General features: G+C 53.0%; 8 protein-coding genes across 8 annotated transcripts; 3 read left to right on the top strand and 5 right to left on the bottom strand.

Moving 5' to 3' along the window:
• Positions 1-129: 129 nt before the first annotated feature.
• On the bottom strand, positions 130-2,451 carry VDAG_09046 (carnitine O-acetyltransferase). Its single transcript, XM_009656849.1, has 3 exons — positions 2,266-2,451; positions 541-2,203; positions 130-453 (listed from the first exon to the last, which is right to left on the bottom strand). The coding sequence occupies exons 1-3, from the start codon at positions 2,306-2,308 to the stop codon at positions 327-329; spliced, it is 1,833 nt and encodes a 610-aa protein (XP_009655144.1). The 5' UTR covers positions 2,309-2,451; the 3' UTR covers positions 130-326.
• Positions 2,452-3,459: 1,008 nt separating this feature from the next.
• On the bottom strand, positions 3,460-5,718 carry VDAG_09045 (transcription regulatory protein SWI3; the record flags this gene model as incomplete). Its single annotated transcript, XM_009656848.1, has 4 exons — positions 3,460-3,524; positions 3,594-4,875; positions 4,955-5,511; positions 5,598-5,718. 4 exons carry the CDS (start codon positions 5,716-5,718, stop codon positions 3,460-3,462), a joined length of 2,025 nt encoding a protein of 674 aa, XP_009655143.1.
• Positions 5,719-6,343: 625 nt separating this feature from the next.
• Positions 6,344-8,364, top strand: VDAG_09044 (electron transfer flavoprotein subunit alpha). The gene is made up of 2 exons (XM_009656847.1): positions 6,344-6,764; positions 6,833-8,364. The coding sequence occupies exons 1-2, from the start codon at positions 6,468-6,470 to the stop codon at positions 7,574-7,576; spliced, it is 1,041 nt and encodes a 346-aa protein (XP_009655142.1). The 5' UTR covers positions 6,344-6,467; the 3' UTR covers positions 7,577-8,364.
• On the bottom strand, positions 7,533-10,063 carry VDAG_09043 (NADPH:adrenodoxin oxidoreductase). The gene is made up of 5 exons (XM_009656846.1): positions 10,058-10,063; positions 9,469-9,656; positions 9,028-9,417; positions 8,515-8,973; positions 7,533-8,304 (listed from the first exon to the last, which is right to left on the bottom strand). Exons 3-5 carry the CDS (start codon positions 9,340-9,342, stop codon positions 7,621-7,623), a joined length of 1,458 nt encoding a protein of 485 aa, XP_009655141.1. The 5' UTR covers positions 9,343-9,417; positions 9,469-9,656; positions 10,058-10,063; the 3' UTR covers positions 7,533-7,620.
• A 102-nt stretch (positions 10,064-10,165) lies between these two features.
• On the top strand, positions 10,166-12,232 carry VDAG_09042 (uncharacterized protein; the record flags this gene model as incomplete). Its single annotated transcript, XM_009656845.1, has 3 exons — positions 10,166-10,332; positions 10,410-10,605; positions 10,701-12,232. The coding sequence occupies 3 exons, from the start codon at positions 10,166-10,168 to the stop codon at positions 12,108-12,110; spliced, it is 1,773 nt and encodes a 590-aa protein (XP_009655140.1). The 3' UTR covers positions 12,111-12,232.
• Positions 12,233-12,259: 27 nt separating this feature from the next.
• On the bottom strand, positions 12,260-15,854 carry VDAG_09041 (DNA mismatch repair protein PMS1). The gene is made up of 3 exons (XM_009656844.1): positions 15,577-15,854; positions 15,414-15,510; positions 12,260-15,327 (listed from the first exon to the last, which is right to left on the bottom strand). The coding sequence occupies exons 1-3, from the start codon at positions 15,607-15,609 to the stop codon at positions 12,350-12,352; spliced, it is 3,108 nt and encodes a 1,035-aa protein (XP_009655139.1). The 5' UTR covers positions 15,610-15,854; the 3' UTR covers positions 12,260-12,349.
• Positions 15,855-16,213: 359 nt separating this feature from the next.
• Positions 16,214-19,401, top strand: VDAG_09040 (GPI inositol-deacylase; the record flags this gene model as incomplete). The annotated part of the gene is made up of 3 exons (XM_009656843.1): positions 16,214-17,059; positions 17,132-19,255; positions 19,348-19,401. The coding sequence occupies 3 exons, from the start codon at positions 16,214-16,216 to the stop codon at positions 19,399-19,401; spliced, it is 3,024 nt and encodes a 1,007-aa protein (XP_009655138.1).
• A 1,105-nt stretch (positions 19,402-20,506) lies between these two features.
• Positions 20,507-22,627, bottom strand: VDAG_09039 (monocarboxylate transporter). The gene is made up of 4 exons (XM_009656842.1): positions 22,376-22,627; positions 21,356-22,305; positions 21,152-21,285; positions 20,507-21,097 (listed from the first exon to the last, which is right to left on the bottom strand). Exons 2-4 carry the CDS (start codon positions 22,210-22,212, stop codon positions 20,619-20,621), a joined length of 1,470 nt encoding a protein of 489 aa, XP_009655137.1. The 5' UTR covers positions 22,213-22,305; positions 22,376-22,627; the 3' UTR covers positions 20,507-20,618.
• Between the last annotated feature and the right edge of the window lie 163 nt (positions 22,628-22,790).

Genomic DNA, 22,790 nt, shown 5'->3' with positions numbered 1-22,790 from the left:
TCCTCGGGTCACTGCGGTCGACATTGTGTGGTTTCGGAGGTTTCGTAGGCTTGTGTAGTTATGAACAAGATTTGCCTTTTCACGCTATGGACAGAATAACCGAGGGAAACCCTCATGCGTCTTGACGGTGAAGGTTGCCTGGCTAGGTTGGCAGCACGTAGTCTATTGTCAACAAAACTTAAGCGATGCGCCAGTCCTGATCTCTAGTACATGTACGCAGAATGCACAATTGGCATACGCTGCTTGTCCGGTCAATCCCTCCGTCATCCCACACTATGTTCTCCATTTGTCCACCTTCTGGCACCCTCTTTAATTTCACGGGCCTCTCACAATTTCGCCTTGGGTGTCTCAATGCTCGATATGAGGAGATCACGTATATCACCAGCAGCCTCGTTGAGGTAGAAGCTCATCCTCTGGCTGCCAAGACCCTTCGACACAATGTTGAAGTTGATGCTGTGATAATATCAAATTAGCATTCTACTACTTTGGGTTCCCAAAAGGGCGAGGAACCTGAGACGTGACAGCTCCAGGAAGTCTTACCTGTTTTCGTTGATCATATACGCAATACCAAATCCGTCGTCAATAACCTGGCTCCAACCGTAGCCGTTGAAAAACTCAGAGCTCAACTGCGAGGTCGAGAGGAACCACGTGGCGGAATAGGTGTACGCTGGGTCCTTGTAGATGCTCGGGAGCTCCTCACCAGGTCCCAATAGCTTCTTCAGACCGAACAGGTGCCTGTCCACTCCCTTGCCATCTGACGCGGCACTGATGTATTCGAGATGCGAATCGATAGCCTTGCGGAACAGGTCAGTGCGAGTCGCGTCCGTCGACTCGGCGTCGGCCATGGACCGGCACCAGGCGGTTGAAGCATCAGAAACCGTGCGGCAAGTTTCGGTACGACCCTGCTGGAAACGGCGGGTGGCAGCGGACTCGTACGTGGGGCGATTCTTGCCGTACATCTTGAAGTACGCCAGCTGGATGATCATCTGAACGTAGGCATCGGGGGAGCATTTGAACTTCTTGATCAAGCCCTTGCCGTAGCCCTGGTACGCCTGCACGGCGAGCTCGTGCTGGCCGATAACGTCGTTGAAGTCTTTGGTTGCACGGTCAATCTCAGTCTGAACGTCCTTGGTGATCTCGAATTTGACTGGCTGAGGATCGGCCAGGTTAGAGCGGATAGCTGGGTTGGAGAGGTCAATTTTGTTATTGAAAATGAGATCATTGATGTAGTCGTTCAAGCGATGAGTAGGGGTGCCATCCATCATGGAGTGCTCGCCCATGAAGCCAGAAGTGCCGTTGTCGTTGACGATGAATTGAAGAGGCTTGTCAAACCAGCGATTCTGGCCATCTCCATGCCAGTATTGGTGAGCACGCTCTTCAAGCGTCACCGGAGAGGCGTCATCGAGGCACACGACGAACGACGCAGATTCAATGGTCTCAAGGGCTGCAGCGTTCTTGGGATGCGCTGCAAGCAAAGTTTGGCGAGCATCAGCCCACACATCACGGTTTTCGCTGGTTAGAGCACCAAGAGCGGGAGCTCGCTGAGCGGATTCGTAGACCTTGTTGAACTGCTGTTCGAGTTCGCTTGCGTTGAGCTGTTTGCCGTTCACCTCGTGCATAATCTTGAAGAACTGGTTCTTGCGGATTGCAATGATGTGCTTGTGATCTTTGTGGGAGAACTTGACTGGGTGGTCGACGGGCTTGGCGGCAACGCGACTGGCGTTGAACATGTACTGGTAGCTGTCCATGCAGATTGGCAGGCACTTCATGTACTCGGGCTCAAGGGTTCCAGCGTCCACTTCTTTTTTGAATTCGAGCACAGCGGAGGTTATGGCGGCGGCGCGCTTGGCCGGGTTTCTCCTGCGACGGTCGTCTCGGTGGGAATAGAAGTAGCTGACGTAGGGAACGACAGGGTCTCTGTAGGACAGGTATGCAGCATCGTTCCACCACTCATAGAGCCAGTTCCTGTGCTTGGGGTCCTCTCGTCGAGCAAGGAGCTTCTCTTGCAACCGGCTGCCAACGCCGCCAGGTTTGATGAACTCCTCAACGGCCTTCTTGCTTGTCGCAAACTCGGAATCGGAAAGGAGAGGTCGCAAGGTCTTGACGTAGCGAGCAGCAGTCTCCTCGAGCGTAGGGACGGGTAGGCGAGGGAGAGAGTCCTGAAATCTCAACATGGGCCCCTTGGACTTGTCCTCTACATAGCCTGTTCGCGCTGTCAGCCATGAATTTTATTTCGCGATGCGCGCAGCGGGCAGAGTGGCTTACCAGCCGGCAATGAGCTGTTGCTCCTCTTGCTGGCAGGTGGCATAGCGGCCAGGATGTTACGAGTCGGTTTGGCAAAGATACGTGGGTTTCTCAGGGTGGCAGACCTGGCCTCAAAAGCGCGAAATGCAAACGACATGACCGATCTTTGAGCAATTGGGGTTGAAAGATGCGCCACAGGGAAGAGGATGATTTGGACGAGGGGAATATGATGCTCGCTGCTGGTCGGGACAAACCCATCATAGCCGACGAGCCTAGGTACGCGCGCCGAGGTATTCACCAGTTCACGGGGCAAGAAACATTGAGCTAGGCCGCATATGCGTTAGGCTGCCGTCAGCAGGGACAAGGGATCCCAGGGCCAGCCCAGAATTAGCGCGAGTGTGGTATGGCGGGTTCTAACTCGACTTGTGTCGGTAGTCGGTTACGGGAATATTTTGTGGATCTCTTTCGCCAACGCTGTATGTGGAGGCCGAATGACGGTGCGTGTATTGGGGTATGGTAAGACGAAACACATGTTTTCGTTGCGGGGAGAAGACAGAGAGCCTTTGGGCCGAACCCGTTCGCGCGTACCCTGTCCTATTCGCTGGCTTAAATCACCGGCCTAGGAACAACTGGGACCTAACAGCCCACCAGTGTGCGGCCTTCGCCGTTACGGGCACTGTCAACTTGAATTGACATGGAAGACTCGATAAGTCGCTAGTTTGGCGATCCGCCCCCCCCCCCCCCCCTGTGTGAGTGTGCCGAGGTTAGTAGTACACTGTCAGCCGGCGTGTGGAGTAACGACGGGATGAGGTAGCGGGCAGATTGTGTGCAGCCGATCCAAGCAGTGCATGGACTACTCTGCAGCGAAGTCTATCCACACAAGCTGTCACATGCATCATGGTGCAAACGCGAAGCGGCTCAACTGACGGAGGCCGGCCGGTGCTTCTCAGAGCTGGAGCAGGAGAGTCGTTTCGTAATCAGCTATTCGAAGAAATGTATAAGTTTGTTATTGGTGATACAGCCTCAAGCAGAACAACAATAAACGAGACGAAACCAAGAACCATCCCATGCCATCCGCGAGTGCCAAGCGACATGAAGCCGCCCAACCCCAAATTCCCCAGAACCCCCTTCGACGCCGTAGTACCAACTAGTATGATCGATCCCTCGTTCGGTTCCTGGGTTGGCCCAGAACCACATTTGCGAACCTCCCCTTCATCAAATTTCCAGGCTCTGCACCTTGCCACCACTGCTCAATGGCTGCACAGTATCGGCTCCTGGAACTGATTGTACCGTGAGCCTACCATTGCCCATCAGTATATCATCTCCCAGCCGAAGTCCCTGGTCGGTACCCGTGGCCGCCGCTGTCTTGAACGACTGCTGAACCTCTCTGACTCTTCGCTTGAATGCGAGTCGGTCAAGGAATAACTGCTGCCGGCCTCTCTCAAGCTCGCGACGCTCGGCTTGGAGCAGAGCCTCCATCTCATTGAAATACTTAAGCTTCAGGTCCAGCTTCTGCAGCGTCACGTTGGCCGCTGCTGACACCAGTCGCGTCATCTCACGCTCCTCCTCTGTGGCAAGACCAACAGCGCGCGCTCCCGTTGTTGCTAGTGGTATCGATGCCATTTTGCGGACGGTTGTTGTGGTAACGGTTGTAGTGGTCGTTTCCTGTTCAACGTCCACCTCCATTGCATCACCATCTCTTTCTTTGCCCTTGCCATTCGAGGCTTCAGTCTCCCGTGACTCTCCGCCTTCGAGACGATTACGTAGACGGCGCTTCATTTCGTCGGCGGAAGAGTGGGCAGCCGCGGCTGTGGTGGCTGGGTCAGCCAAGCTAGCTAGAAATCCAACGACAGACATGACTGGGTTGTCGGCCTGGTTGTATGGGATTTGCTTGTCACCATGAGCCCCAAGAATGGTGAGTTCCGATTCAAGATACTTGTCCTCAATACCGAGTTGCAGGAACTGAAGCGCACATTCTTCGCGAGTACGAGTGCCGACGTGCTCTGCAATGTCGGTCCATTCTTCATCGTAACGCTCGAGAGCCTCCAGTAGTCGCAAAAGTTCCGCATCGCTCCATGGAGCATCTCTCTCGGGCACCGTTGTATACGTAGGGTTGTCATGGCGGACAAGCGCACCGTCCCCGTCACGAGTATATTGTGACTTGCTCGAATCGCCAGGGAAGTGACCATCAAGAAAGCAGCTGGGACAGATTTCATATTTTGCCTTGGCGCTACCCTCCTTTGTTGGAGCATGGTAGTACAGACGAGTGCAGTCGACGGCACAGGCGTGGCAGTTGACCTTCGTGATGGGGCCCGTCGATGCCTCCTTGCTTGCCGACACACCATTTGTGGTTGGTGTCTCCCCGTTGGTTTTGACCTCGGTCGTGGCGTTGAGGTTGGTTGATTTGGCGTCTCCGTCGTAGATGTTTCGACTCACCTCTAGCTTGGAATCTCCTTTCGCAGCTTGTGCAGCCGAGGCCTTGTTGTCAGTGTCTACACTTTGCTTGCCCTTGGTCACCTCCTGGTCGGCCGAAGGCTGAAAGGCTTGCAGGCCACGGGGCGTGTCGCAGATAACCTTGAAGTGGCCTGTGTAGGGGGGACCAATGTTAGAGGGTCGGTGATCTCCATCCACCTGGCAATGTCAGCATCATACAATTGAGTACAATAGTGTGCTGGTTGAGACCGTCCAGCGATAATAGGGAGTTATTTACCTGGTAATTGATGAGGCCCCATTGCTCGAGAAAGGCGTGAACCCGCATGATTGCGCAGACATCACCTGCCAGGTTTCGTCTGCAAGCAGTGACGGTCAAGTATTCCGCGGGGTTCAGGCGATAGGTATTAATCATGAAGTCGCGGTAGTCTTTGTAAACGACAGGGGTCTTGCTGCGGTTGCGGCTGTTGAAGAATTCGGCCATGGCCTTACGTTCAATCTCGTGTACCATATTCATATCGAACCAAGTGCTGTAACTTGGCAATATTATGGCGTGGGTCTGGGAAATGAGATGATCACGGGCAGCTGCCTCGACGCTTTCCTTTGTCTTGCCCTCCTGTCCTTCTACTTCGGTGCCAGTGACAGCAGCGTCGGCATCGGGTTCATCACCCGCATCTTTCCCAATCTCGGCGTCATCTTCATCGCGCGAGATGGTAGTTTCGGCTGCGGGACCATCCGGTGCATCCAGAGGGTTATCCGAAGCTGTGATCGGGGCTGGGGTGGCGCTGTCTTGCTTGACAATGGGTTCATTGTTCACGGCTTCACCCATCTGGATATCTGGAGCCATGGACATGTTAGAATTGAATAAGACAATCATCACCAGGTGGTGTTTTGATGGCGAGAGCGCCAAAATGATGACGAACCTTCAGAGTTATCCGGCCTGGTGCTGCCTGTCTCAGGCGCGAGCGGCGGCTGCGCGAGAAGAGCATTGCTAGTGGGTGACGCGGCATTGACCGGCGACCCGTAGTTGGTCGATTCGTCCATGGTGATGAGGACAGCGAGAATATAAAGATCCTTGAGGCGACTTCGTGGTGAGTGATGCGCGACAAGATTGTTTCTTGGGAAGAACGCGCGGTGAACGCGCGACGGGGTTTAGAGTCGATGCGCGTTGGTGAAGACGTCGACCTGACGCGGGCGTCGGAGCAAGCGAGAGAGAGAGCGCTAGGAAATGTCAAGCGAATTGTGAACTCTTTGCTCGAACCTCAGTGTAATGAGTTATCTTTGCGGAACAGCGAGTCCGTGGGGGTGGGAAGTGGATGATCCCGTCGCGAGGCGTGATCGCGTCTCAAGAATTTTGGGGGCGCGGTTGAAGTGCTGCAGGAGGGTCTCTCTAAAAGGGCAGAGGCTGGCAGCTGGGCAAGGAAGGCGATTGACTGACTGAACAGATTGCTGCTGATGAGCGGTCCAAAAGCGTCCACATGTGCAGGGGCACTGGCTTAGTAACCTTCACATCCCGACCACTGAGAAACCAGTAAGAGGGTCCCTCGCTATACTCACGTGATGAGATGACTGTTGTGACTGGCCCCACCCCTGGTCAGTAGCAGCCGATGACGGACGACAACCTCGGGCCGTGTCAAACCGCAACAGCAGACGCCTATTCGAAATCCGTAATGTTCACAAGCCGCCCCCTGCGTGTCTGCTCCAAAGCCCTCGTACAGCGCCACTCAATCATTTGAGCGGACTGTAGTCTATATCTGTGATTTCTCAACTTACGGCGCATACGAAACATTAATATGTCTTACACTGCTGCACGAAGGGTCGCTTTTCGCGGAGTACCCGCCTCGCTCCTCCAGCGCCTACCTCTCTCCAACCAAGCAAGGCGCAGCTTACTTTCGACGCTTGCGATATTGGAGCAACGCGAGGGTCAGCTCAATCATGGCTCTCTGAGTTCCATTACGGCAGCGAAGAAACTGGGAGGCACAGTGCACGGCTTCGTTGCTGGAGGAAACATCCAGGCTGTTGCGCAGGAGGCAGCCAAGGTGGATGGCGTTGAGAAGATCATTGCTGTGGACAATGCACTTTATGACAAGGTTTGACCTACCACTGAAACAATTTCGCTATCATACTCAATGCTGACACTTCATTCTCGTCTTGACAGGGTCTTCCCGAGAACTTCGCTCCCCTGCTGGTTGAGAACATCAAGCAAGGCGGGTATACGCACGTCATCGCAAGCCACACGGCTTTTGGCAAGAATATCATGCCACGTGTAGCTGCGCTCCTCGATTTGCAGCAGGTGTCGGATATCGTTGCGATCGAGAGTGAAGATGTATTTGTACGGCCCATTTATGCCGGCAACGCAATTGCTACGGTTCAGTCCTCGGATAAGGTCAAGGTTGTCACTATTCGAGGCACGGCTTTTCCTGCTGCTGAAGAGACGGGCGGCTCAGCGTCTGTCGAGGCCGGTGTGGACCCCAAGGCACCCTCTACGACTGAGTGGGTTTCCGAAGAGTTGACCAAGTCGGATCGCCCTGATCTTGCCACTGCTGGCAAGGTTGTTTCTGGTGGGCGTGGTCTTAAGTCCAAGGAGGAGTTTGACAAGGTCATGCTTCCACTCGCGGATTCGCTCGGTGCAGCGGTCGGTGCCTCTCGGGCTGCTGTCGATAGTGGCTATGCCGATAACAGCTTGCAGGTCGGGCAAACAGGCAAGGTTGTGGCTCCTCAGCTTTACATGGCAGTGGGAATCTCTGGCGCGATCCAGCATCTGGCGGGTATGAAGGATAGCAAGGTCATCGCAGCCATCAACAAGGATGCAGATGCTCCCATCTTCCAGGTTGCAGATGTAGGGCTCGTTGGTGATCTTTTCGACAAGGTTCCGGAGTTGACGGAAAAGCTGAAGCAGTAAAATGTTGTACACAAATGATTGTCCTTTATAGTGCTCGATCCACTTTATGCTACAACTTCGAGCATGGCCTTAGTGCTTGTGAACTTTTCACGTTCCTTACCTTTCTCCTGCCCCTTTTCTCGCTCAGCTTGGTCGATCTTGCGCCAGCCGTGCCAGTCCACGGTAGGCTGATTCTTGTCCACAGCCATTTCTGTACGCACCCTGTCCCATCCTGGCAGCGGGCTTGAGCTCGAATCTTCTCCTGCCTGTAGGAACTTGATACCCGAGAGCCAATCTCGCACAATCGAGTCGCCAGTATCGAAAGCGTCCTGCATGGTGGTTGCAATGACTCCCGTGGGCCCACGCTTGACCCAGCCAGCGCAGTAAAGCCCAGGGGAAATTTCTGACATGATATCGGTCTCAAGCTCAGTCGACGTTCTTCGAAGAACACGTCCTTGCCCATCGTTCATGATGACGCCGCGCCGCTCATCAAACAGCACACCTGCCTCTTGAAAACCCAGGAGCGGTGCTGATTTGTACCCGATGGAGCGAAAGACAAGGGATGACGGTAAAATGACCTTTTCGCCCTTCAGCTGCGCCTGGGCGTTTGGATCGAACTTGGAGGTGAGCTCTGTGCGTTCGAGCACTGTGCTGCCGACAAAGTGAGGCGAGACATCGCTGGCTACAAACTCGGTCGGTGAAAGGCAAAAGTCCAAAGACCATGACCTGGGCGCGGTCGACACTTGTGCCTGTGACCCCTTGGCCACCAGTTCTATCAGACGTTTCGCAGCCCTGGGAAGCGATTTGAGATCAGAGGGGATAAGGGACGGTTCCACAGGGTGGAATGCGACACCAGGTATCTTCATCAACTCCCGAGCCTCTTTTATAGTAAAGGCAGCCTTTCCAATCATCAGCAAGTTATGTGGGAGTATTGTTTCCATTCGCAAGTTTCGACCTACCTGCATTGGCCCGCGCCTTCCAACGACATGTACCCGACGTATACGAGAAGTGGCTAATGTGGCCAAAGCCTCATCGGTAATGTCCGTCTTTCGCAGAACATCGATGTCTTCTAGAAGTATTCTTGCAACGTCAAGAGCAACGTTCCCCTGGCCGATCACAACGGCTTCATCGCCTGTGGTGAGATTTGGGGCGAGGGCAGCCGATTCGGGAAGCCCATTGTACCATCCAACAAACTGCCGTGCCGAGTATATACCGGCAAGAGATGACTCACCGGGTATGTTTAGTGCCTTGTCCTTGATGGCGCCGTATGAGAACAAGATGGCATCATAGTTACGGAGCAAACTAGGCAGTTGGACGGTTCGACTGTGCGGCTGATGAGTCGCATCGCCTACGGAGACGTTGCCGACAAAGGTGAAGTTTGGGGAGCTAGCTATCTCTTCAAACTTGTCCTGGCAATTCTGTATTGTGTGAGCGGCGCATGATAACCACAATGTGAATCATATTGCTTATACCTTCACCTCTGGGTGGTCAGGCGCCACACCAAACCTAACGAGCCCATAGGGGACTGGCAGAGACTCGTACATATCGACTCGGGCTTGGGGCAATCGAGACATGACTCGGTACGCGGTATAAAATCCAGCAGGGCCAGATCCCACAATGGCCATGCGAAGGGGTTCGTCTGGCCTACGCGGAGCCGTTCTGCCGCTTGAATGCGTGCTTGCATGACGAGTCAAATGTGGTTGGGGGTGGAGGATTGTGCGCTTCAGAGACGACGAGACTCTGGCACATGAAGTCCTGGTCCCCGCGGTGAGTACGAGTGAACCCATTCTGGACGAGGAATCGGCGGATTTGTTGCGGCGTGACTAGTAATATTGGATGTAGGACCAACCGATAGTGGCAGCCTATGCTAGAGTCAACAGACCTACTTACTCATGCAGCGTGGTAGGGCATACCAAGGTTTAACATGAAGCCGAACCGCCGTTAAATGCTTTCGTGAAACATTGAGAACAACGAGATTACGAATAGCCAGTTTTCCGAAGTCGCATGTCCATTCATTTTTCTGCTTCGCTTAGTGCCGGGGATCTGGGAATATCACGATTTTATCTCGGCGCCGAAAGCGCCGGTCACTTTCGGCCTTTCGCTGACCACCTGTCTCAGGCAATTGAACAACACCGTGGTCCAGGTGAGCTCGAGCCACATGTACTTCCTGGACAAGATAGACGGTGCTCAGTTATATGTGTGCCTGAGGTTGGAGAACCGTACGGGTTGATAAGATAAGCGTACTTACTGCCCAAGCACCTCGAGACACAGATGCCCAGAGCTGTTGCTGTAGAAACGGCATTTAGCTCGCAACAGCAAAATAGTGAAAGGACGACGTCAATCCGTCTCGCCTGCCCGTATTATGCTGTTCAAACAAGAACGGTAGAGAGCTCATATGACATGCGCCCCTCAGTACTGCTGCATTGAGTCGACATTTGTGCTCATCTCACTCGATACCCCCATTTGTCTCCAATCCAAACCTATCGTCGCTTTCCCAACCACCCCCGCAAGGGACCTCAAGTTGCCATTCCAACTGGGCCCCGACGACTCTCCCGCAGTACATTCCAGCTAGACGCACCCTCCAATTGTCCCATCCTAGCACATTCCAGTATGGGTGTCCAGCAACCTTTCCTCTACGAAGCTATGGGGAGGCGCGGGAGTGGCCTGCCTGAGAAGTCCTTCGATCCCAAGGCTGTCACCCGCGCCAGCTACACTCCCAAAGCACCCAAGCCGAAGAAACATGATGGGCCTCTCATATCCTTTAACCGGCATCCCGAGTAAGAGAACCTCGTCTCTATCCGTGGCTGATTGTTTTACCGGTGCTCAATGCTAATGGGTTGTTACCCTGATTAAGTGCACACATGGTGTTGTCTCATCGGTCCACAACCTACCTCGCGTTAAGCCCGAGAATGAAAGGCTGGATCAAAGGTCTCCGTGTATTGCAGCTGATCTTGAGAGTTTTCCAGTTCATTGGCGCCGCTGGGCTGTTGACCCTGCTTATTTTGCTCACCGGCATCCCTGTCGTGGTGGGTTGGGTATTGCGGATTGCTGTAAGTCTTCGTTCCCATTCCTGACGACACGTCACGGGCCGTACTGCTTGTCACGTCAACCCAAAACCTTCGCGCGCAATCGCTAACCTGTCTAGCCTGGCGTTGTTTTGCTGCATTGCGCCTACGCTATTTACCACCTGTCACGCTCTGCAAGCAGTCGCACTCCAGCCTCCTCGGCCGCCTACCAGATCTTCGCTGCAGTTTCGGACATCTGCATAGTCCCTGGCTATGTGTTTGGCGCTCTTAGCGTCCGGAACCATGGATCGTCATGGACGACACGCCTGTCTGATGCTAGCCTTGTTGACTACTTCGTCCCGGCTGTAGGGTATACGTTCCTTGGTGCCGGTGCCCTTCACCTGGTGTCTCTGAGCATCTCCATCTGGCTGGGCCTTGTCTTTCGCCGAATTGCGAGCATGCCCCCTGACCTCAACCCACTCGAAGATCGTTTCACCTCGCGGGCAAAGCACACCCGGAACAAGTCAAGCATTGCCACCGCCAGCACCACAGAAAGCGAGAAGCGGCTCTCAACGCCACTAGAAGACCGTCGCCGTTCAGGTCTTCCATATGAGGACATTTCGCAACCCCCAACAATCCCCTTCCTCCGAACCAGGGCCGATTCTGGAAGCTCCTTCAATAGTAGGAACTCGGTCGCCGATTTCCCCTCGAGGCAGTATCAGATTGTTCCTGGCAACTCGTCACCACGCAACTCAGTCATCTCTACAGACACACGAAGGCTGTCAAAGCCGCCGTCGATGCATCAGGGCTACTATTCCCAGGTTCCGCTTGAAGAAAGCGAGACAGCTCGTTCTTTTACCAATGTTGATCTCAACGCTCCCGCTAGTCCCCACACAGGGCAACAGCGAGTGGCAAAGTTTACTGAGACGTGGAGTGCGAGTGACTCTCTAATCTCCCGTACACAGCACCGCAATCAGCTGATGAATGCCGCTGGGCGAAACCGCGAGAGTTACCAGAAGACGTACGACGCACTTGACAAGCGATACGACGTCCCCGACGGGGACGACTCGGACTCTGAGCATGGCGAAAATTATCGCGTTGGCCACCAAAGTGGTGACGGCGATGTTGGAAGCCTTCATCCTCAACCGCTTCGCTCAAACCCGCCTGCACCAAGGAACAGGCTAATGGCACCATACAACTCAATGCATGGCTCTGCGTCGCCCGAGAGAAAGTCACATCCGCGGTCCTTCAGTGGCAGTCACGATATTGCTGATGAAAAGCATGCTTTAAACACTGGGCCTACGCCACCACCCCACAGAACAGGCTCGATTCAACGAGAGTCCGACTTTGTTGCCAAACCATATGGTCAGCTCAAACCGGCGACACCCCCAATCATGATTGGAAGCAATCGCCAGGTGTCATCAGGAAACGACTATGACGGCCAACCCGCGGGAGCGTTCAGTCGACGTAATGTTAGCGGCAAAATTGCAGAAGAAGGCCGCGCAACACTTCCTCCCTCCCGTTCGCGCTTCAGCATTTTGAACAAATAGACAGTCAACCTCTTTGCATACAGAGTCAAATACATGTTGTGCGGGGCAAGGAAACAAGTTACGGGTCGCTGGGTTGGATACGGAGTTGCAGGGTCTGAATTCAAGTCATTGCCTACTATATGCTCAACCTTCCTCGACGTTGCGATTTTGTGACCCAAAGGCATGTAAAATTTGATGAAATCTGCGCCTGGCTGCTTTTCATATTCCAAGAACGTTCGCGACCTAGCTAATCGTTGAATTTAAGCCTCAGTGCGTGCATACGAAGCCCAGGCGACGTTTTCTTGCGCTGTATTTCGCTGACCCATATTCCGAACCCAGGAGTTTTCATCCCAGGAGGCGAGCTCATAGATGTGTCGCATTGTTGGTCGGCCATGAGGGCAATTCCAAGGCTTGTCCAGTTCTCCCATATGTCTTACCAACCTTTCCATCTGTCGATGCGTCAATGCTTTGCCGACCATGATGCTGCTCCGACACGCTCGCATGGCAAACATCTTCCGCACTCTGGAAGGCCGAGGCGCAGGGCTCGTGCCCGTTAGATCATGGTCACCCAGCAATGATATGAGTTCTTCGAGGTCCGCTAATGTAAATGTCGTCTCACGACTCAGGGGCAGAGCCACAAGTTCACATCGCAATCCCACTGGCTGCGATCCCGAGTCGTCGATGCGTACCTTGAAGCCATTGACCTCCAAAGCCGAAATGTTTTCCCTCACAATTTCCTCCTCAAGAGCAGTAAGCTCGAGCTGTTTGGGCTGAACTAGGTGTTGTGACTGTACGGTAGTGCATGATTGGAGCCTTTCGAAATTGTACTTCTCATCTGATGCATGTTGATCGATGATGAACAAGCTGTCATGGCTTTTCTCATGCTCACCATTTGCACTGCCACTCGCGTGCCTGACAGCAAGTATAAACCCTAGGTTAAATTGGCCGACTACTGCCATGTCATCGAAATCTGATTTGGAGATGATGAGCGAGAGCTTATCCTCGGCGTTTTCGGCTTCGAGGCCGGCCTTGACAGCAGCGGAGGTTGAACTGCCGGAAAGCCCCTTGCCTTCACTTGCCTCTTCCTCAGACCAGGCAGCAAGATCCGCTTCATCAGTTTTGACAGTTTGCTCATATCGCAATGTTGCATCTTTACGCTTGGAGATCCAAGATAACGCATCAAACCCTGACCTGGCCCTATTTCGGTCACGAGGCTCCGAGTCAGCACTACTCTGATCATCTCGATATGAAGCTTGAGGCTCTTCATCCGGATCATGACCAGCGCTATTCGACAAATTTTCGCTCACAACATCGCTCTGATCATCAACGCTGTCCGGGTCTGCATCAACGAGGACTTGGTGGTCAGAGTCTGAATCGGCCATGCTCGGTTCTCGGGTTTTTTTAGACGGGGGAGCATAGGCCACCTCAAGGTCTTCATCGTTTCTGAGAGTGGCACGCTGGAGATGTTGGTTGTTTTCCCTAACTTCTGTTGCGGTGCTTTGGGCGTGAGATGCCGTTGGCTTCTGGCAGCCACTGAAGGCTATATAGCTCCTCAACTGATTATCGTCTGGGCGTAATGCGTCTATCGGAGACGATGGCAGACTGGGTTCTCGATGTGATGCTGGTTCGTGAGGGTTTCCCTTCGCACTTGTATGTGCGCTAGCAGCTCCAGCAGGCGCCTCGGGAGATAGTGGTACCATCCTAGGGCTGCCTGTCTTGCGTTGAATTCGTGATATGCTTGTAGGACTGACAAACATGGTCTTCGAAGTGGACAACAGTGGGTCTTGATCTGGGAACACTGGATCTCTAGAGCTTGTCGAATTTTCTGTGATCCCAAGGTTCGTCATACTGGTCTTCGGCCTTGAAAAAACTTGATGCGACGGTTCACCTCGTACACCCTTACTATTGATGGATAGCATTGGCTTGGCCGGGGATTTTCCGTGCTGTGCTTCTGAAGAACTGCCACTGGGTTCACTGGCCCCCGAATATATTTCGTGAATCGTGTTGTTCGATTGCTTGGCGATCCAGCGGTCCATGAGAGCTTGGGCGGGAGACTCAAGTGCTTGAGCAGTCACCGGCTGAGATTTCCGGGTCAAACAACCTTGGTTGTCAGATGCGTTTTCTGCGCTTTCTGTGTCTGTCTCAATCTCCGTGGACCGATATACATCGTCGTTGCTCGTGTCTGAAATCACCCGACGCAATGGCGACTGCTTGTCGGGGCTAGATTTTGGTGAAGAGGCCACAGATGATCCGGGCTTGGATGGTGCCATGTGTGACAAGGGGATGGAATAGTCCTGAGACTCGAATAGGGATGTGAGAGCTTCGCGTAGAGACTCCAACATGCGATTTTGCTCATGCATCAGAATTGTGCGTTTGTCTGGGCTAACATTCACATCGTAAAGATGAGTGTCGAGTTGTATATCGGCGAGGATGAAGGGTGATTGCGATGAATTATACGACCTGTACACGTCATTGAACACCTTTGCAAACTGAGGGAGAATGCAAGGCCGTCCGTTGACGAAGAACATCTGACGATCTGGAGTTTGACGACCTTCGCCATGCGCGGGTCGGCTGACGAATCCTTTGACATGAACAGGGGAAGCGCTTTGGTCAGGCTGTTTTGCTGAAGTGAGGCCTGATTCTGCTGATGGCTCAAACTGAAGCTCGACATCGAGTCTCGTCAAAACAGCTGTGGTCTTGGCACCGAAGATGTTGATGATATTGTCTCGGACGGTGGTGTTTCCCTTGGTAGAAAAGAGAATGATGCGCTTACCCTTGTTGGGTTGCTGGGAAATGGTAAACTTCAAACCAGTCTGTATGCAGGCGTATTGGTTGAGAAGCGTGATGACCTTATTCCACTCTCGCTTGATGTTACGTTCAAGTTCACGTCGCCGGACAGGGAGATTGTGGAATAGGCTATTGACCGTTACCACTGTGCCCTTCTGCCCAGCGACGACGGTAGTGCCCTTCAGCCTGCCAGATGGCTCGAACTCTAGCTTAGTCGCTCTGGGGGCGTCACTGGCGAGGCAGGTGACGACAGAGAACTGAGACAAGGCGCAAAGAGACGACAAAGCCTCGCCACGGAAGCCAAATGTGGACAGAGTGTTGAGATCAGAGAAGGTCGCCAATTTGGAAGTATGGTGCTTCAAGGCCAATCCTTCGTAGTTATCAGGTGAGATGCCAGATCCATTGTCGTGAACTTCAATGGATTCCAGTCCTTGATTCTTGAAGCGCACGTCTGGAGGATGGCATGATGAGTAAAGGTGTATGGAATGAAATTGTCGTAGGTATCGGGTTGGAGATAAACTGCTTGACGTCACGTACCTATGGCCGTAGCATTAGCATCAAGGCTGTTCTCGACAAGCTCCTTGACCACAGAACACAGATCGACAATGACCTGCCCAGATTGGATCCGATGAACCTGGAGGAACGGTCAGCGAGAGCTCCCTTGGCGATGTACTCGTTTGTAAGGGACTTCATTTCTTACAGTATTGGCTTCAATGGCCTTAATGATAGCCATGGCAAGTGGCGTCTGCGGCACTGGAGCTATCGGCGTAGCTCACACTCACTTGGACAGAGGCCTGACCGTTAGCTGGGAGACCCCCTCTGCTGCACCACGGGCTGTACGAAAAGGGCAAACAAGGTAAAGAATGAGTGTTCAGGACATAAACTGATATCAGACAGCTTAATATTCAACCTGTTGGCACCATCTCTCGTAGTCCGTTGGAGGAAAGTCGTGGAAAATGACATGAGCAACGCGTGAGTAGCTACAACCCACCCTGGCACCAGGCCCACAGACGCGAGAGGTACATAGAGGCTGGTACCGTTTCGGAGTCGCTCTCCGTTTGGCAGTCCAGATCAGTAAAGGAGTACCGTAGTAGGTGCTCCACTTGCGAGAGGAAAACCTGCACTAGCAGCCAAGGTTGTTACGTAGGATCCAGTTTGCCAGTAATTATCGGGCCCCTGCCAACACTCAGAGACGCCGTGGACCCCCACGACTTCAAAAAGACACGGGCCTGTGCACCAAGGTACCTCAGAAGTGCATGCACTAGCACATCATTTGCCGGGGTACCTGGACGGTGGGTAGCTGTTACAGTGGGATACCTACCTGCCCAAGCTGTTGCATGTACAAGCTTATGCGTCTACGGCGGAACTTTCTAACTACCTATCTCCTTTGCCAGGAGGCTTTTCAAGCTTCTGCCCACTTCTTGCCGAAGCAAAGAGCTGGCGGCATACCTCCCAACAATCGCCAACACCTTTCGTCCGACGCCGCAGTAGGCCTCTGCTTGCAAGGGCATAGCGCAGTGAGACTTACCGGCCCGATGAAGGGGCGTTCATCCGCGTCCAGCGAGGACAGCGTTGAACCCTCCCACAAGCCACTGGTAACCGAAGAAGCCTCGTTCCTCAATCGGCCACGATCCGACTTCGAGCACGATGCCCAGCCCGGTCCCGACGCAAGTCCACGCTCGAACGAGCAACAAAACACTGTCACTCCCTTACCGACCGGTGCCCGGCGACATGTGAGCTTCAATTGGAAGTCAGACACACCACAGCCGGCGGGCGACAGCTCCAACCGGATACCATCCATCTCAACGCATCAGCCGCCGTCCATCACTTCAACCTCGCCGGACCGCCCACCTGACGGCAAACGCGCTGAAGCTACAAGACACGACGCTTCGTCCGCGGATAGTAACCATGACGCTTCACAACAACGCGAATACCGAGCGGCACTGCGCAGCCCCTTCTCCGTTACCCTGATGGCGTTTATGACTGCTGTGCTGGGCATCACTTTACTATATGCTATCGTGGGCTCCTCCTTGTCACGACAAGTGGAGGAAAAGGGTTGTCGCATGTCATATATGCGGCCCTCATATGTACGCCTGCATGAATTCGATACAGAACATACCCGTTTCGCGACGAAGTATTCGTTATACCTCTATCGGGAGCAGGGTATAGACACGAACAACAAGGTAATTCCCATTCAGGCCAGCCTTGTGGCATTTCACTTTCGTTCTTGCAGTCTAATCATTTGTGTTTCTTAGCTTCGAGGCGCACCCGTTCTTTTCATACCCGGCAATGCTGGTAGCTACAAGCAGGTTCGACCTGTTGCCGCTGAAGCAGCCAATTACTTTCACGATGCTTTGCAACAAGATCCAGACACGACGGCCAGAGGCGTGCGCCCATTGGATTTCTTCACAGTCGATTTCAACGAAGACATCACGGCCTTCCACGGCCAGACTATGCTCGACCAGGCTGATTACTTGAATGAAGCCATCAGGTTCATCTTGGCGCTTTACCAGGATCCAAAAATGACCTCGAGGGGTGTGGACTTGCCCGAGCCGACCTCGGTCTTGATACTTGGGCACTCTATGGGGGGCATAGTTGCTCGTACCATGCTTACCATGCCCAATTATCAGTCCAACTCAATCAACACCATCATCACCATGTCTGCTCCACACGCACGCGCCCCAGTTACTTTCGATAGCCAAATTGTCAGCATCTACAACGACATCAATAGTTACTGGCGTCAAGCCTACGCCCAAAAATGGGCAAACGACAACCCCCTATGGCACGTAACCCTGGTGTCTATTGCTGGCGGCGGTTTGGACACCGTCGTACCTTCCGATTATGCCAATATTGAATCTCTCGTCCCAGAAACGAATGGCTTCACAGTCTTCACCACTGGGATACCCACTGTTTGGACCAGCATGGACCACCAAGCTATTCTCTGGTGCGATCAATTCAGAAAAGTTCTCACTCGTGCGATCTTTGACGTTATCGATGCTCGTCGGCCATCACAAACTAAGCCAAGAGCCGAGAGGATGCGAATGTTCAAGCGACGCTTCCTAACTGGCATGGAAACGTCTGCAGAGAAGGTGCTGTCTAACAATGAACCCACAACACTTCTTACCGTTGGAGACGATTTCCTCGCCAGCGCAGCGCATGGAGAGCAACTGGTACTCCGAGACTTGGGTGGAAAGCCGGAACTAGAGGCTCACTTGCTTCCCATACCCTCTGACCGACTATCAAATGGCATACAATTCAACCTGCTCACGAACAGTCCTCTGGATTCCCCCGGCGAGCATGGTACTCTTGAGGTACTATTTTGCAGCCCTGCTGGCCACCAGTCCCTTCCTAGCCCGGAGCTTGTACACCTAAATCTCGGACCGTCGAATGATCGGCTCGACGCTGTCAAGTTGTTGTGCAAGAATACGGCAGCCGACCAAATACTTCTTCCAGCATCCACCGATTTCACGACTCAGCCATTCGTGTCCAAGACCGGCGAAGGGCATCTGCCATTTATCTTCCTGAAGTATGACATGGAGGACTTTGCTGAGTACCTCTATGTTGCGGTCATTGACAAAGCCGTTAAACCCACCAGTGCCTTTGTTGTGGCCGACTTTAGCAGCGAAACTCAAGCCAAGAGAATACAAACCGTGGGCGTCGGACGACTGGCAGCCCTTGGCCTGGCAATGACGCTACCTGGAGATCGCCCGATGACTGCTGAAGTCAAATTCCCAAATCTCAAGTCGAGCCTTGTCGCCCTTCATCTCGAAATCCACAGTCCAGCGTGCAGCAGCAAACGGCTTCTGTTTTCGCCAATGATCAGACAATATCTTGCCCACCCTCACGAGTCAAGATTCTACGTCAACGCGCGAAGTGTAGACTTAAGCATGCATGGCTCTGCACCTTTTTTGCCGCCTCCCTTGACACCGTCTAGCGCCAATGACCAAGGCCTCAGCCTTCAAATCTGGACTGACCCAACCTGCGAGTCTAGCCTTGAGATTCGGCTTACTGTGGACATTTTGGGCAGCTTGGGAAAGCTTGTCATTCGATATCGAACCGTCTTTGCTGCTTTCCCACTCCTGATAGTGTCTCTGGTGCTTCGGAAGCAATTTCGGGTCTATGACTCCACTGGCGTGTTTATCTCCTTCTCAGATAGCCTTGACAGCTGCCTGAAGCAATCTTTGCCATTGGTTTTGCTCTCGCTTACACTCCTCTCGTTATCATTGAGAGGATCCGAGACGTCCGTCACAGGCATATTGTGGGACACCTGGGATGCAAATGCCCCCACAACCGACTTCCACAGCAACGACCTATTGACTGGCACGCGGGACTCCTTTTTTTGGTTCCTGGTGCCTCTTATCGGCGTTGTCTGCATTGGTGTATGTGTGGCTATACACCTCGCCACCGTCGCTCTGACACACATACTCGGTTTGCTTTATGGGTACACTATGGCGCGCCCACTTTGGCAAAGACAAGATGGTCGTCGTCGAGCGTCGACGTCAGCATTTGTTCCATCATCTGCTAGGCGGCGCATGATTACAACTGCTGTGCTTCTCTTCTTGGTGTCGACCTTCATACCCTACCAATTCGCATACCTAGTCGCGTGCCTGGTTCAGCTATTCACCACAGTCCGCGCTCTCCGAATCACTAATGAAATCGGGTCGACCGCAAGTCATGATTTTTACAATTACGCCCACTCGATCCTGCTTCTCATGCTATGGGTTTTACCGATCAACCTACCCATACTTGCCGTTTGGATACGCAACCTCGCAATTCACTGGCTCACCCCTTTCTCTTCGCACCACAACGTTCTCTCTATTATGCCTTTCATTCTCCTGGTCGAGAACTTGACAGCCGGCAAAATGGTGCCTCGATTGGCAGGCAGGACAAAGCACTTGACAAGCATTTTCCTGTTCAGCACTGCTATCTATGCCGCCATTTACGGCATATCATATGCATACATGCTGCATTATCTGGTCAATCTTGTTGCTGTTTGGTTGGTCGTCATTCATTCGACATCAGATGGCTGGTCCCTCACCGGAGTGAACTCGTTGTTTGACGGTCGCGAATTATTCGATGCAAAAGACAGCAAGCGTCCGTAAAAGAGAACTCGGTATTCATGTCAACAAGCGGCGGGCGAACTCATTGCGTGTGTTATTCTGGGCTGCAAGAGGTCACTCAGCACGCCTATCTGACCACGGACAGCGTCCTGCAAGGGCACAACTCGTTATTGTATGGTGGTTCTCTTTCTTTCTTTCTTTCTTTCTTTCTTTCGCGCTATCATTTCTGTTCTCGGGTCATGGAATATATTGCATGTCGAGCTCTATTCTGGCTGTACAGATAACTCAGAGATAATACTTGCAGGAGCAGCGGCGGCGCTGGATGGTTTACAAGGGTAACAGGCATTAGTTCGGAGTTTTCGTACATTTCACCTCAAAGGATCTTACTTGGGGACGAGCAGGAGGTACAACCATGAGCAAGGTTCTCTCGGATTCGCAGTGATTAATGTGTCACAATGAGTTTCAGAGGAGGTACTTGCCAGTCCTCCACACGACTGCGCATTAATGGAGCACTTGTTATGAAAGCGGACAGAGTGAGAGGAAAGGAGCACGGTAGGCGGATCTGGGAAGGAGTAGGACCAATACAACGCGTCAACAGATCCGGTTGATCGTGTATGTATGTTCATGTCTATGCTGTCTATTTGCGTCCACATATTTGTACACGTCTGGAAGAAAAACACACTTAGTCCTCCTGCTCCCCCTTGTCCTCTTTGGCCCAGGTAACATGTTGATGGCGAATGACCCACAGCGTAGTAACAGTTCCTAATGCGCAGGCACCCAGTGTGACCAAGTAGGCGGCTTGGTAACACCCACGGCCATCATGACAAATACGCTCTCCGCCAGGGCCGATCACACTGTGTTGATCAAAAACAGACCCGTAAAAGAGGTTGAAGACATTGCCCGAGATGACGGGCGAAAGTGTCATGAGACCCCAATTTTGACTGAGCCCATGAATGCCAAAGGTCTCAGCGACGATTGAAGGGAAGACACCGAACAGGATACCGTACGCGAGGCCTGATAGACCGGATACAAAACCCAGCAAGTGCGGATTCTCTATGCTCAGTGCGCAAATTTGCGCCATGGAGAAGATCAGACTGGATATGACGAGACACCAGACGCGGCTGCCGTGGAGTACCTTGACAATGATGTCGGAACCGACGCCTACAAGTATGAGCTCGAGGACCATCATGGCTCATGGAATTTCATGCAACTCACCACTGAGAAGCCGTCCCGTAAAGCTGCAGATCGACAATATGGAGACGTGCAGCTGTTGGTGAGTAATGAGAAAGTTTTCGTCGACAGTGTCATCCCAGTGGCGCCACAGGGCATTTACGGTATGCCCAATGTTGCTGTAGAAATTATCAGCTATATTGGGGAAAGGGTGGTGGCCAGCTGAGCCGCGGTATCAGGAGAACATACTTGATGGTCATAAGACCAATCCCGGTGAGAATACCCATGACACAGAATAATTGCCAAAAGTCGATCATGCGCAGCAACTGCCAACCACGAATATCTATACGATGAGAACGATCCAAATCAACACTGCTCTGCACAACAATGTCCCCGGGCATTGATGATGCACTCGATATCAAAGAAGAGGTCTCATCAGGTTCGGGGCCGTCAGACGTGTCAGGCAGGCCATGTTCTTCGTCCTGCCCATGGGTAGCTTCGGTACCTCGGACATTCCCACCGTGAAACGAATCGGCTGTGCCGCTGGGGCTACTTGTGCTAGGTGACGTACCGGGTTCGAAACGAGAAGTATTGTGTGCGTGGTGCGCGGCTTGGTGCTTTGCATCTTCAGATTCGGTCCTGTAAAGCTCTTGAGAGCCCAGTAGAGGATCCGGACGTGCGACTGGGCGGTATCCGGTAGGAGGTAGCACGCGAAGGAAGAAGAAACCAACAAAAGGTAAACCAAATGTACCAATAGCAAGGGTGGCTAGAAAAGCACTTGTGTTTCCGGGGAAGAAAACACTCCCAAACAAGGAGAAGAAGAACGCACTGAGGCCGAAGGCGGCCAGGGGAAATGCTGTTGCGGTGCCACGGTGGTGTGGCCAGTTGAGGGCAGACGTCTTGACAGCCGCGGCGAAGGCCATGCAGCCTCCGAGACCCGTCAGGTACGAGAAAAAGCAAAGCAGGGGAACAGAACCAGCTGCATGATCGAAAGCCTGGTGCAATGGGAAATAGCCTGATGCCAGTAGTATAGCGCCGGCGATGACTGCAGGGCGTGGGCCTTTGGTATCGACGAAGATGCCTATGGGTACGCCGAGAGAGTACATTCCCAGATTTCCAGAAAGACCAATCAAATTACTTTGCGTAGACGATAGTTTGAGCCGGTCGGCGAATTGGGGAGCCCATGCTGAATAGACGTACTGAGAGAGGGCGAAGGTCAGCTCCAAGACAGGACAGAACGGGTAGGAGTCCCGGTTTTTGAGCGCTCACATTGGTACCGCATGCAAGAGAAATGACCGTCGCTGCGATGCTAGCGACTATGCGAGCTCGATTGAGCTGCGCATGTTTTGAGTCGTTCGTCATGGTGTTGGTGAAGCGAAATGCGGGTCGAACTATCGTAATGAAGGGTGCCAGGTCGGCTCGTTCAGGACATCATTCAACTAGCCGGGCCAGAAGAACGAGATTGAAAGTCGTCGCGAGTTCGCGACGTAGTCATCTGTCGATGCTGTCTTGCCGACCTGCGAGTGACAAGATCTACTGGCGTTCGGGTTTGGCATTAGCTCGGCGTGCGGTAATGACTTGTAGTCGGCCACAATGAAGACAAGCACGGTTAGAGATAGCGCGGTCCTTTCCGTCAGTAGGTGCGTACCTCGGGGTTGCTGTTATCTCGCTCCGGCTGCGGAGC

Source organism: Verticillium dahliae, genomic scaffold (assembly GCF_000150675.1).
Source record: "Verticillium dahliae VdLs.17 supercont1.24 genomic scaffold, whole genome shotgun sequence".
Lineage (NCBI taxonomy): Eukaryota > Fungi > Ascomycota > Sordariomycetes > Glomerellales > Plectosphaerellaceae > Verticillium > Verticillium dahliae.
This window is presented reverse-complemented; position numbering and strand designations above follow the sequence as displayed.

Bases quoted from the DNA above. Each gene is read 5' to 3' on its own strand.
- VDAG_09046 (XM_009656849.1), bottom strand. From the start codon at position 2,308: ATGCCACCTGCCAGCAAGAGGAGCAACAGCTCATTGCCGGCTG. The intron at 2,204-2,265 runs GTAAGCCACTCT...CAGCGCGAACAG, and splicing joins CAACAGCTCATTGCCGGCTG to GCTATGTAGAGGACAAGTCC. The intron at 454-540 runs GTAAGACTTCCT...ATATTATCACAG, and splicing joins TATATGATCAACGAAAACAG to CATCAACTTCAACATTGTGT.
- VDAG_09044 (XM_009656847.1), top strand. From the start codon at position 6,468: ATGTCTTACACTGCTGCACGAAGGGTCGCTTTTCGCGGAGTACCCGCC. The intron at 6,765-6,832 runs GTTTGACCTACC...TCGTCTTGACAG, and splicing joins ACAATGCACTTTATGACAAG to GGTCTTCCCGAGAACTTCGC.
- VDAG_09043 (XM_009656846.1), bottom strand. From the start codon at position 9,342: ATGGGTTCACTCGTACTCACCGCGGGGACCAGGACTTCATGTGCCAGA. The intron at 8,974-9,027 runs GTATAAGCAATA...CACACAATACAG, and splicing joins CTGACCACCCAGAGGTGAAG to AATTGCCAGGACAAGTTTGA. The intron at 8,305-8,514 runs GTAGGTCGAAAC...AAGGGGTCACAG, and splicing joins GAAGGCGCGGGCCAATGCAG to GCACAAGTGTCGACCGCGCC.
- VDAG_09041 (XM_009656844.1), bottom strand. From the start codon at position 15,609: ATGGCTATCATTAAGGCCATTGAAGCCAATACT. The intron at 15,511-15,576 runs GTAAGAAATGAA...CCGTTCCTCCAG, and splicing joins AGGCCATTGAAGCCAATACT to GTTCATCGGATCCAATCTGG. The intron at 15,328-15,413 runs GTACGTGACGTC...GCCATCCTCCAG, and splicing joins TGCTAATGCTACGGCCATAG to ACGTGCGCTTCAAGAATCAA.
- VDAG_09039 (XM_009656842.1), bottom strand. From the start codon at position 22,212: ATGTACTCTCTCGGCGTACCCATAGGCATCTTCGTCGATACCAAAGGC. The intron at 21,286-21,355 runs GTATGTTCTCCT...TAATTTCTACAG, and splicing joins ATTGGTCTTATGACCATCAA to CAACATTGGGCATACCGTAA. The intron at 21,098-21,151 runs GTGAGTTGCATG...TCATACTTGTAG, and splicing joins TACGGGACGGCTTCTCAGTG to GCGTCGGTTCCGACATCATT.